We start from the raw sequence: 14,010 nt of genomic DNA, 5'->3' as shown, positions 1-14,010 counted from the left end.
TTGCTATGGGGTGGGGGTGCCTGGTCTGGTCTAGGTGGGTGCTACATGTCTAAGTAACATCCACACCAATGAATGCCAGGTCCAAAGGTTTCTCATCAGTACACTGAATTGTCACAAGATGGTTCAATTCACTTCTCCATGTCACTACAGACATGGTAGTTAACTACAACTTCTACAACTTGGTGTTGCCGCGAGGAGCAATTCATGTTAGGATTTTTTTTTCCTACATATTATTCTGGGAAATTTAATCTGCTGTGCTTCTATCTATAGCGCAGCAAAGAGTAGAGTAAGGGATATCTGTGTCCTCCCGTCTCACGTCTCAGAGTTACGAATCGTTTGTTCTCGTCAGGACTACCGAGAGGACCAGATAATGGGTTTCCTATCAGCGGCGCTCCCTGAGAGATTTGACAGAGATGGCTTCAGCCCTCACAGTGTACAGCTAAGCAGTATTAAAGGAACGCTAAGCGCTGGCACTCCATTCCGTCGTGAAAGGACGTATTAGCCATTTCATGGCCCGATTCAGGGAGAGAGGGGACTGAATACTGTCAAGTCAGATCATTCACTTCATTTTCGTATCGCGTGAAGACGGAAACTTCCTTTGAAGTCAGATCTGGGTTTCTTCTTATAAAAACCACAGAGGATAATCTGCGCGTTCTATAAAAAGGCCTCAAAATAACAATAAATTGTTTGTCTGTCTACTTCGGTTTCTCACTTTGAGTCGCGTCAGCCTTTTTTGACCCGGAGTGTAATGTGGTTTGCAAGACTTTATTGAGCAGTGTAGGAGCTGCTTTACCACGGTGTCACAGAACCTATTATCCTTCCACACTCACAGAATGTTGGGTGCTACTTGTTTATCTGACAAAACCTGCAGCCCAAGGCTTCATAAATAACCAGCAGTGAATGAACGGCATGGGCACGGAATGTGAAAGGTTGTTTGTACCATTCTTTATAAAGAACAGTTGAGTGTTACCAGGAAAGGCTTTTATAATGAACTATGCACATTGCAGATTTTTCATCCTCGGGCTGCTTGGTTTACTCCACCAATGATCTAAAAGATATTTAAAAGGATAAAAACTGAGAAAAAAAAACTAATTCCACTAAAAATGACAAAATTGAAATTGATTCTCAAAACCGTTTTACTTTTACATTTACCTTTCTGCCCTTATCTTCAAATATGGCTTACGCGCGTCTGTGTTGTTCGAGTTTCATGTGTAATCACACGTAAACAAGAATTCTGACCGACTTCTTGTCTGAATTTTGAACAGCAGTATACACCAAACAGGCATAACATTATGACCACCTTCCTAATATTGTTCAGGTCTCCCTTGTGCCTTCAACAGTTGTGACTCATCAGAGAATGGACATGGGCCTTCTGAGGGTGTCCTGTGGTGCCTTTGAGTGGATCATCCCACAGATACTTGATCAGTTTGGGATCTAGTGAATTTGGAGGCCAGGCCAACACCTTGTGCTGTTCTTCATGTTTTTTTTTAGTTGTTCCTAAACCGTTTTTGTGTGTGTGCCTGTGTCAGGCTGCATCCTGCTGGGGATGGCTGCTGCCATCAAGGAGTGTCATTGCTATGGGGTGGGGGTGCCTGGTCTGGTCTAGGTGGGTGCTACATGTCTAAGTAACATCCACACCAATGAATGCCAGGTCCCAAACGTTTCCCAGCAGAATGCTGAATTGTGGTCATAATATTATGCCTGATCGGTGTATGATGCAAAAAGATCTGACTTGATAAAAGAGATTTTTTGCTGAGTGGTTTGTTTGAGGTCGTCAGATATAAATTACCTCTGTTAATCTTCTATGCAGAACATTTATAGAATGTGAAGAATTCTTGTAGACCTGCAGCTATGTACATGTCATCAGTATTCATCCAACTCTTTAATTTTTATGTAATAATGATTTAAGTTGTGAAATGATCCAGTAAGAATGCCAGCATCGAAGCCCTGCAGGAACCATCGCGATGTAACCCATAACTGCTGTGATGAGATCTATTTGTTGTTATATTTAACACTACAATTAATAGGGTACATTGTGCAACTTATAAATAACTCTTCAAATCAAATGACATCTTCCTTGTCTTGATCTCCTGTACAGAACCGGAGCTTGATGTTCTCGGGACTCTCGAAACAGTGACCCAGCAGGTCAATGAGACGGTTAGCCGCCGCCGTCGCCGCCGCCGTGACGCCGGGGAGGACGACTACAACATCGAAATCCTGCTCGGAGTTGACGACTCGGTGGTTCGGTTTCACGGCAAGGAGCACGTGCAGAACTATCTCCTCACCCTGATGAACATCGTAAGTCGCCTCAACTTGATTTTGTGGCTGATTTGAATGAATGTGTCGTAATGTAACGCATTTCAAATTAGAGCTGCACTGGAGCATTGGTCTTTGTGCTACGCAGAAATTAACATTTTAGTAAGTATAGCAATGTGGCAGTTGGTACTGATAACAGTGGTGTCTTGATCAAATGCTCAGTGTTAAATTTTGACAGCCTGAGCGAAAATGACAGCAGCTTACCTAAAGTAATGAGCTGCAACAATCTAATCTTATGTGATATTGCTACACTAGCCTAATCAAGCTAACGTCCGCCTTTGTGAGTGTCATGTGTGTGGAGCAGTCACAATCAATTACGGTGACGTCTCAGGATGTGAAAGTAAAGAAATGAGACTCGCTCACCGTGAATCCAGCGTACTTGTCATTTCACTGCTCAAGCACTGTCCACACATGAAGCACTGTCCACCTCCCATCGCTGTGTGGATGACAGCTGGAGGTCTCTGGTTTCCTAGGTAACTATCCTTTGTATTTCCTACCCCATGTGTTTCTGAGTGGAACAAGAAGAACGTAAATGTATTGCTAATGTGTGGACGGAGCCGGCTCATCTTACCGTCTCTGCTCTGCGTTTGAAAAGGAAATGCTCCCCTGATGCTCCAAGCCCGCTGTGAGCATGGTGAATTTGGCGGTAGGAACAAAGTCATGGACAGTGTTTGCTTGTGGTTTGCGGAGCTGTGTGTTTGCGTCATGTGTCATGCCTCAAAGTGGAGTTTTCCTTCCACCTATACTTCAACTCGCAGGGTTTCCCTCACATTGATTTGTCTCTTGTTGCCACATTGCTGCAGGTCCCTTTACATTTGACTTAAAATCACATTCACATAAAAAAAGTATTTTTGCCGTTGGCTTGGTACCAAAGAATCTGAAGCTAGATACTGCAGTGTAAATACTGCTGGAACTTATGGGCCTGTTCAGACCTTGCATTAAAGGGGAACTACGGCATAAAATACGATTGTTTACTCACCCATATAACTTTTGTGTAATTTGTAGTCCTTCGGGAGATATATAGATCTGCGTATATCCATATAGTGGGAGTGACTGGGGCACCGAAAACGCAGCCTCTAAATAACGCATTAGCTGCCACGAAACTCATTTTACCAATATTTTTCATCATGCGCAAGTACTATTCCCCGTTGAGACCCCGGATAATGATAACAGGTAACTCTGGACTCAACGGGGAATAGCACTAGCGTACGATAACAAAATATTGGTGAAATGATCGGATGTGCGGCGCTCAGAGATGACATCATCCAGGTCAGAATATATCGGGTCTGTAGATTGACCTACAGACCCTGGATGATGATAACAGGTAACTCCGGACTCAACAGGGAATAGCACTAGCGTATCATAACGAGTTTCGCAGCAGATAATGTGTTATTTAGAGGCTGTGTTTCGGTGCCCCAGTCACTCCCACTATATAAATATACGCAGATCTAAATATTTCCCAAAGGACTACAAATTACACAAAAGTTATATGGGTGAGTAAACTATCGTATTTTATGCCAGAAATAAGGTCCAGGTTGTTCCCCTTTAACTTTAAATCTTGTGAAGTCATGTAGCGCAGTGCATGTAGAACTTGTTTATCCACCACATCTCTTTTTCTTCTTCTTTGTTCTTGTTTTTTTCATATTTTCAGCTGTAATCTCTTCTCTTAGACCCGCTTCACCATTTCTATGTCAGAATGTCTGTTTTTCATCTTTTTTTCCATTTTGCACCACATTTTGTTTAACAGATAATTCCCGGTGCTCGCGCCAGCCGTGTTTCTAGCAGCGGGCCAACAGATGCTGTATTCAGACATCTGATAAACACACCGTGGAATGCCCATCTCCATGTAAAAGGGGGCTGCTATAATCCAAAGTTCTTCTCGAGAGCGCTTTGATTCAAGTATTTTTCCGCTATCAGAGCTAGAGAGTTAGTAAGTAAGTACTTAGCTGTGTTTCTCAGAGTTAATAACATTACAGAGGATGTTACAGTACCCTCTAATCTGCGCTAACAATCACACGTTGCTTGTTACTGGTGATGATCCGAATAAACGGTATGAGTCATTAGCTTTAACAGCAGCCTGTAGTCTGCTGTGGTTCAGTGATGAATGGACTGAACTAGAACAAAAAAATATTAAATCAGCTGTTGCTGCGCCAAATGAATTTGCACTTTTGTCCCCAACTGGATGCCAACTCGTCCCAACTATCGAAAATCTGATTTCCATTCAAACATAAGGGAGTGTGGCGTCACGTCCCCAGCAGAAAGATTGGCTTTGAGTGTTGCTGCAGCTCAAGAGGGTCGTTAAGACAAGATACTCTTCATTAGCATTAATCTTTTCACTTGGTCTCAGGAGGCGGACAGATATTTCTGTGTTTACTCATCAAGTTGTCAGAGATGCTGCAGAAGATCCTGCAAGAAATTAGCCACACGTGCCTCTGTTTCCCGTCTGCACGGCGAAGCGTTTCCTTCAACGAGGCATGTTAATGATGACGGAGAAGCGGGCTGGACGCTTTCCCACCCTCCTGTTTTCACGCTTTCTATGAAGAGCGGCATCGCTCTGGAAGCTCCTGCTGCCGTTCCTTGGCAACCAGTCAGCAGATGATCAAAGCCTCCGGGAGCAACCGGGGATGTGTTGAAGATGATTGTATCCCACATGCAAATTTTGAGTTTTTGGGGCGATATGTAGTGACTCTAAAGAGACCTGGACTGAAAGAATGAAAGCTGAGAAACTCAAAGAAAAAAGCTAATCGTGACATCGACAGGAGACACATGAACCAGCTGTGCACATAATTTTACCGCTACTGATTTTATCAGGGTGATATCGAGTGATGGAGCCATAGTCAGCTATCTTTTAGTTCCAGAGAGGGCTGGACGTTTTCCAGTTGACTTCTCATGTGTTTCCCGGAATTTTATCAAGAGCTGAATATAGTGCTTGCAAATGCAGAAGCACGATTTCATGATTTAGTGTGAACTCATTCATTTATTCATCTTCTGTAACCGCTTGTCCTGTGAAGAGTATCCCAGCTGTCGTCGGCCAATTGAGATTTACCAATGAACCTAACAAACCTAACCTAACGAGCGTGACTTTGAACAGTGGGAGGAAGCCGGACTACGAACCCAGAACCTTCTTGCTGTGAGGCATCAGTGCTAACCACCACGCTACTGTGCCACCCTTTAGTGTGAACTCTTTTTCCCGAAAATGTGCGAATGTAAGCACAGACCGGACTGGCTCTCATGCCCTCAATGGCTTTATTATTGGTGATGTTGTATTACAGTTTCAAGCCTCACACATACTATTGTGAATGTACATAATGTGTGTTGTGTTTTGGACATAAAAGCAGGTTAGTTGAAGGATTAAACGTATGCTGAACCCTGGCTGTCCTTACTGTTCAGATGAAGTATTGTGGGAGTATGCTTGTAGGCTTTCTGCTTCAAATTCTGCAAATTGGACTGGTTGGATTATTTTCATAATCTAATTTTGACTTGGTAAACTGGAGTTTAGACACACTTTAAGTATTTTAAGAATGGGATTCTTTTTTGATGCAGTATATTAAAAACACTGCAGCATAATACATATATTAGCACCAGAGCAAAATGATGGACGGAACTGTATATCTTTTTATTGTAACCTAAAACTACCTGTCTTATGATTGTGACCTGTTTAGACCTTGACAGAAAACCTAAAATGACAGAAATTATCCTTGAAAAAAAAAATAATTAATGTGTACTTTAGTGTTTTAGTCCCATCCACTAACATGGAGGGGGTGGAGCTTATGAGCTATACTGCAGCCAGTCACCAGGGGGAGCTCTACTTGCGTTGGCTTCACTTTTGAGGAGCTGCTCCGCTGCCTATCTTTATACAGTCTATGCTTTCGACACTCTGAATCAAATAATCAGAGCTCCTGTCTTGTCATTTATGTAATTTACCTCAGTTATAATCTAGACTTTTATATCTCATCCCTTTCTCTTTAATTTTGACATTAAATTATTAAAGAATTCAACATTTTGACATAGTGTGTCATCGTTTTGTTTAATGTGAGTATTCATACTACTCATTCATATAGTTTCAGTTAATTTCTTTTCCTGGCATGAATAGGCTTCCACAGTTTATAGAGAAGTCCTGCAGAGCTCGTTGGTGTTCTGGGATTTCATGAGCAGACCATGAACCACAGGCCATAGCCTTAGTCTGGGCAGTTCATTGAATACAATCATTACATGCCCCAATAACACTTAACCAAAGTTCTTCCTAATTGACCATTTGATAGAATCACTTCCCACTCGTTTCACTCCACCCAGGCCTCTCCCTCTCCCTCACCCTCTCCCTCTCCCTCTCCCTCTGTCTGTCTCCGTGTTTGGCTGCAGTGTTTCTGGCTGTGTTGGTGTTATTCGGTTATTGATGGTGTTTTCCAGTAGAGGTCCCTGCTGGCTTCGCCTGGACTCGGCTCAGTGTCTGGCCTCTGACCGCTGATTACCGTGATTGACAGTTATGTCTAGTTCCAGCCATGTCTGTTTATCTGGACCTGTCTGCTGCTCTCTAGCCGCCTCTGTTCCCACCTCTCTGCAGAATCACACACTACGCCTGCAGGTACATTATTTTCTTCCTCCACCTACTCCTCCTCTCTTCTGTCCATCCATCCTTCCTTAGGCTGACTGTCCTCCCACGTCTCCTCTCCACTCTGTACATTCCATATAATTTTCTCTTCTCAGTTTTCTTTCTCTCCTCTTTTGCTTTATTCCTCTTGCCACTTTTCTTTTCATTTCGTCTCATTATATATTCTTATTCTTGCTTGTCTGCCCTGTGTCCCTTTTCATTATTTCCCTCTCTCCTCTTGACTGTTCTTTTCTTTCAAGCATCATTTCATCTCTTATTTCTTGTGTTTTCTTTTTCTAACAATCCCCCATCCATATCCGTTTGTCGCCTTTCTCCATCTGTCCTCCCTTCTCTCCCTTTATCTTGTCTTATCCTTTTTTCCTATCGTCTCCATCTTCTCGACTCATTCTCTCCTTTCCACCACCAACCCCATTCACACTCCTCATTGCTCCGTTCCCTCTTTCTCCCCCTCTTCCCCTCGTCCGTTTCCAATTTCCTTCATATTGTTTCTGCTTCTGTCATTTTTTCCCTTCTCTTTGATTCCTAGTGCTAATCAAGACAGTCTTGATACATTCTCCATGTGCGTCATCCTCCAGACAATTGTCTCTGATTGGAACATTTTATGAAATGGTACGTATGTACGCCATGCATGTTTTTGTGTGCGTCTTCACCAATTACATGTGATCAATCATCAATGGACAATGGAGAGTCTTTGGAGAGTATGATAATGTATTTCCAAGACAACTCTTGCAAAAACTCCCAAACCTGATTTGGTTCCAAATTGTCTACAGCAAATGAGATAAGGATAAAGTCTCTTCTTCTATTGCCACATCCTTTGGCATTAATGAGCCTCCATTAGAGAGCACGGTGCAGGCTTTCAGAGAGAGTCTGGGACGGTTTGTCTTCATGGAGTCAGTCACTAGAGGGGCCACCACAGGATCTGTCCTCTGTGTTCCTTTACTTCTGTTTGTTTCCTTTTTTTTTTCTTTTCTCTAACATATCACACATGGCCGCCCAGCACATTCAGATGCACTCAAACCGATTTAGTTAGCTGCACGACTCAATTCTGTGCTTCCAGTTCTATAAAATACTGGCAGCGGGTCACACACTGCACTCCCTATCAAATATTCCAGAATATGTGCCTAGGTTGTATTTGCAATACTGTTTTGACCTCTATGGGTGTTAGAGTAATGGGGATTTGTACCAGGAAGGTCTTTTCATTTCTATTTCTGGATCTGGATTCTTTTTTCCTCCTCACTAGTCCCGAATAAAGACTGTGGCTATAGATGGCAGATACGTTTCCGTCTTTTGTTGTGCACAACAAAAGACACACACGAGAATGAAATTGCTTCTCCCGGCACCGTCCGTTCTCCCTCTCGGGCTGTCGGGAGATCGATAACAGCTTCATATTTGCTTCGCACCTTTGATCAAAGTGTCAGGCGGAAGTCATTACACATCGCCCCGGTCTACGGAATGACCTCAGGTGAAAAGTTGCGTGCGGGGCTATCCGCTCTCCATCTCCAGAAATTACACCTCTAACCAGCGTCGGCTGCAGGCGAGGCGAGGCTGCTGTGCAGGGTTTGAAACTCTATGTCGAGATTGCAATCGGCATTTCTTCAAATGGAATCAGAAGAAAGAAGATAAAAATTGTGCATCAGTGTAACTGAGCTGATAATAAGGCCAGTGGAAGAAAGGGAAAAAATAATGATGGAACCACTCATGACATCGGGAGAAGATGGAGTCCCACATTACTTTAAAGTGGAACTATGCATGCGATTCTGAAAGCTCATGCATCTAAGCTGCTCTAAGCTCAATGTCATTCAAATATCACTGTGTGGCAAATCTCTGAACACAAAGTTTGCATCATGTAGGATGCTTTGCTCACCAAGAAACACTGGCCTTTAAAACTATGCAACACCCTCATTAATGTTTAGTCTCACTTATGTTGACCCCGTGGACACTCAGCTGGAAGAACACTTAAATCATGTTTTAGTTCGTCTTAGCAGGGATTAAGTATTTATTTTGTTACTTTTTGATTATATTTTTTTATTATTATTATTATATATAATAATAATAATAATAGTGATAATTCATACTGTATTGGAGCTGGAGCAGTGGGCTGCAGCTTCTAGCCAGACTGTGCAAGTTGGTGAAATCACTGAGAGTGTTACACACCTATCAGGCAAAACATTATGACCACCTTCCTAACCTTATGTAGGGCTCCCTTGTGCCTCCAGAAAAGTTGAGACCCTTCTGAGGGTGTCCTGTCGTGTCTGGCAACAGAATCTTGTTAGTGGGGGGGTCTTTGAGGGGAGGGGCCTCTGTGGATCATCCCACAGATAATTGATCAGTTTGGGATCTAGTGAATTTGAGTTGTTCCTGAAGTGTTTTTGCTGCCATCAAGGAGTGTCATTGCTATGGGGTGGGGGTGCCTGGTCTGGTCTAGGTGGGTGCTACATGTCTAAGAATAATCCTCATGAATGCCAAGTCCAAAAGTTTCCCAGCAGAAGATTAAATTGTCACAAGGTGATCAATGTTATTTACTTCTCCTGTCAGTGGTTTTAATGTTGTAGCTGATCGGTGTATACTATAGACTATATACAATAGATAACATTTGCGTTGCATATACATGTAGTACTGTACATGCTATTTCGGGATGAAAACCCCTACCCTTCACCACATGTTTGCATTTGACTATGTCACATGGTCTCATGAAGTCAAAACACAGATGAACACCGTTGATGGTGGTGTTTAGAATTGATCACATCACTGTTTAGTCGGTGCTCTCTAAGAGATAAGCATGTGTACTGTTTCAGTTTTGAGAAGAGAGAACATGACTTTTGAGTGCTGTGTTTAATTTTGCAAGAGATTTATGGAGTTTTAGCAAAGTCATTAACTTTGGAGTCAAATTCAACCACAGCTTCTGGAAATGTGTCTGAGCATTTGGGGGAGTCTGCAATGAATCGTCCTAGCGGGTCAAAGTAATGCATGACCTCTGTGGGTGACATTTAGGTACTGCAGCAACATCTACATTCAACTCTTCAGTAAATTGTCAGTTTATTAGATGCACCTGCAATTTAACCAATATCACATTTATTTCAAGGCCGTTGCATTGGATTGCATTGTCATCATGTTAACCAGGATTCCATCAAAAATTAATACTCAACGTGTGCGACACCTACGCAATATGTCCCTGAGCAAACATATCCAAAATAATGTGAACACAAGCGTATGTGGACATCAGGACACCCATATGGGATTTTTGAAAATCTCATTACAAGACCATGGGCATTAATCCGCAGCGATAATAGCCTCCACTTATCTCATTTTAGACTTCCCGCCAGATTTTGGACCATGCCTGCAGGGATGTGCGCTCCCATTCAGAGATGAGTGCATTAGTGAGGTCCAGCACCATTGGTGGGTGATAGCGGTCTGGCTCACAGTCAGCTATCTAGTTGTACTGAAAGGTGTTGGGTGATGATGGAGGGGGGGGGGGGGGGGGGGGGGGGGGCGGATTCTGTGCAAGCTAATCAAGTTCTTTCACACTGGATATATGCACCGGAACATGTTCATGTTGACACAGGCAGGAGTCCTCCACAAACTGTTGGAGAAGTACTAAAATAAAATTGAGTCTTGCCGAAAGAACATACACTAATCAGGCATAACATTATGACTACCTTCCTACTATTGTGTAGGTCTCCCTTGTGCCTCCAAAGCAGTTGTGACTCATCAGAGAATGGACATGGGCCTTCTGAGGGTGTCCTGTGGTGTCTGGCAACACAGTGTTGTCAGTGGGGGGGCCTTTGAGGGGAGGGGCCTCTGTGGATCATCCCACAGATACTTGATCAGTTTGGGATCTAGTGAATTTGGAGGCCAGGTCAACACCTTGTGCTGTTCTTCATGTTTTTTATTTTTGAGTTGTTCCTAAAGCGTTTTTGTGTGTCTGTGTCTGTGTCAGGCTGCATCCTGAGTGTCATTGCTATGGGGTGGGGGTGCCTGGTCTGGTCTAGGTGGGTGCTACATGTCTAAGTAACATCCACACCAATGAATGCCAGGTCCAAAAGTTTCCCAGCAGAACACTGAAATGTCACAAGATGGTCAATATTATTCACTTCTCCTGTCAGTGGTTGTAATGAGGCACAAGGGAGACCTAGACAAAATTAGGAAGGTGGTCATAATGTTATGCCTGGTCAGTGTATGTGAGAACAGCTTATGACATTTCTGTCTATACCTTCTGACGCAGGGTACACCCTGGACAGGTCGCCAGTCTATCACAGGGCTAATACAGAGAGACAAACAACCACTCACATTCGATTTAGAATCACTCAATTAACTGAACGAGCATGTCTTTGCGCACATGCTTTATAGCACAGGGAGAGCGTGCAAAATCCACACCACTGCTTGACAAATGCAGTCTCCCAATGAAAATTTTTGAGATGTTCATCTTGGCTGGGCAGGCAATCAAGTTAATGGTATAGATCAGTACCCCCATCAATGCCCTACTTCCCTCCCCAGAGATATATTGTGGCCAGCTATAGATAGATAGATAGATAGATAGATAGATAGATAGATAGATAGATAGATCCTGCCAGAAATGTCTGGAGTAAGGACTGCCACTACTGTTGCTCCATCCAATCTGCTGGACCTCGAGTAATACGGCAATGTGGAATCTGTTGCCATGCTCATCCACACACCAGAAAGTCAATAAGGCAAAAACCGTGCTCCGAGGACAATTTAACATGTAATTATACACTGCTGTGATATTTTTTTTCCACCTTCTCTATCCCTGTATGGAGAACCCTGACATAGTGTGAAATGAGGCGAATAAATCACTGGCCCAAAGAAAATCAGACTCACTGTGATCGTTGCAGTCTCCGTGCCACTGCTTGCTAATTAGTTTTTCTCATATGTGATGCCAGAGAGACGAACGAGATGTTGACGTCTTCACCCTATTGATTAATTGTGCTGTATGGTCAATTAGTTACTGGCAAATCAGCGGGTGGAGGCAGGGTGATGGGCAACTACACACACCTTAATCTAAGCATCTTAAAGGTCAGTTGTCAATGAAATGCCTGTCCTTGTGACGCAGGCATGAAGTCAAAAATATATGCATATATTAAATTGCACATCAGACAGATAACCTTTTTCTCTGCAGTGGAGGATATCTGGTGCTTTATTAAACATTCTGGAACAACATTTCTGCTTCTTAGAGTATGGAGTGGCGACTGGGATGTATCGTGTCATGTCGTATCATATCGTTATTGTATGTTATCGTATCGTATCGTATCGTATCATGTCGTATCGTATTATAATGACTACGTTTACATGGTCTTTAGTATCACGGTTTTGATCGGGTTTTTGAAGTATCCCGTTTTTGTGTTTGTCCATGTAAACGCCATATCCCGAATTCAGAAACCGGGTTATGCCCATTTCCCAATTTCAAGAAACCCGGTTTTGCCACCTGGAGTACTCCGATAGAAGCCGGGATACTGGAGCATGTATACACCTTATCCCGATCTCTGACAGCTGCCCACTGTCTGCGAGTGACGCCAAGTGACGCACTAGATATACAATCAACATGGCGGCAACGAGAACTTCTCACTTTTGGAGCGATGAAGAGACTGAATTTTGCCTTAAAATAATGAAAGAACTCAACATAACTACGTGTTTAGATGGCAGAAAACACAGAAATGCCGACATATTCAAGTCTGTTGCGGAAAAGCTACGTGACGCTGGTTTTCCACCTCGCTCCGTTGAACAAGTTAGGTCGCGTTGGAAAACATTGAAAAAGACGTAAAACACGCATGCGCAGATAGGATGCAGTGATCAGAAAACGGGTTTCTGGTATTTATCCTGTATACAGGGATATGAATAACCGGGTTTCTCTGTGTTCCATGTAAACACCATATCCCGGATATGCTCAAAGCCGGGATAAGCCTCAAAACCGGGATACTAAAGACCATGTAAACACAGTCATTGTAACATATCGTATTGCATCATATCACATCTTATCTTATTGTATCGTGTTGTTTCGTATCGTATCATATTGTAACATATCGTATTACATCATATCTTGCCGCATCATATCACATCTTATATTATTGTATCATATCGTTATTGTATCGTATTGTATCTTATGTTATTGTGCCGTATCACATCTTATCTTATCGTATCTCATCGTATCGTGTTGCCTTGTATTGTATCATATGATATCGTATCGCATTGTATCGTAATGTATTGTATCGTATCATATCCCTTGGGAAGAAAAAAAAATTATATTTCCTGTAATGTCAAACTACTCCTTTAACATTGTACGTGCCTTATCAGAGTTTCAGCTTGGCCACCATTTGGCCACCTCTGTTACCAACCAGTCATATATTTTTGCTCTTTTAAACAATGCAAATCAATGGTAAAATTATTCCCATTAACAAGAATTATCAGAAGAAGTAGGATTAACTTGATGGAGCTTTGACTTAGTCCATCAGCTCACTGAAATTAGGCTGCTTCTTCTCTTTCATTCGTGCTTCACCATCACGGCCTCATTCATCTGCTGCCTGGCCACCAGCTGAAGACATCCAGTTAAATCTCCACACGTGTCTATGGCAGCCTTGACAGTCTTACACTTTCTTAATCTTAATTTCCAGTAATATAATATACTTTTTATTACTGTCGTTCATTCACTTATCAATGGTTATTTTACATTCAGGGAAATTCGATCCCTCGGACGGAATTGAGGAATTACTGAGGAAGTGCTACCATGGTGCTGGAGCTTGTGTGCTTGACAGAAAAACTCACTTTCCTTTTCCTGATGGAAACTGTTAGTCTTCCTGATGAGAGTCCTTCGCTGGCAAGCCTCGCTGACTCACCTTGTTCTCTTTACATTACTTTGAAAAGCTGCAGGGCACTACGTCGGCCTGAATACTGAAAAGCCTCCTGTGTTGGTTTCTTCGTACCTTTGTGTGTATGTTTTTTCTTTCTTTTTTGCAAGAGTAAAGGGGAACGTTCATGAACCCACAGTGTGTTTGCAATAATCACGTCCTAATTTTCACAATTCCAGACATTACTGTGCATGTACAGACACACGTTTGCATATCAAATCAACTGTA

The 14,010-nt window shown here is 42.7% G+C and overlaps 1 protein-coding gene across 1 annotated transcript in view; it reads left to right on the top strand.

Annotated features, from left to right (window-relative positions):
- The window catches only part of adamts3 (ADAM metallopeptidase with thrombospondin type 1 motif, 3), a gene marked incomplete at both ends in the record, with an annotated part of 157,505 nt that overhangs the window by 73,557 nt on the left and 69,938 nt on the right, over window positions 1-14,010 (top strand). Inside the window, one exon of the mRNA XM_084551984.1 lies at window positions 2,099-2,298. Coding sequence (XP_084408110.1) covers window positions 2,099-2,298 — 200 coding nt within the window. The remainder of the gene's footprint in view (window positions 1-2,098; window positions 2,299-14,010) is intronic.

This window comes from Chelon labrosus (assembly GCF_963514085.1).
Source record: "Chelon labrosus genome assembly, chromosome: 9".
NCBI classification, from domain to species: Eukaryota; Metazoa; Chordata; class Actinopteri; order Mugiliformes; family Mugilidae; genus Chelon; species Chelon labrosus.
This window is presented reverse-complemented; position numbering and strand designations above follow the sequence as displayed.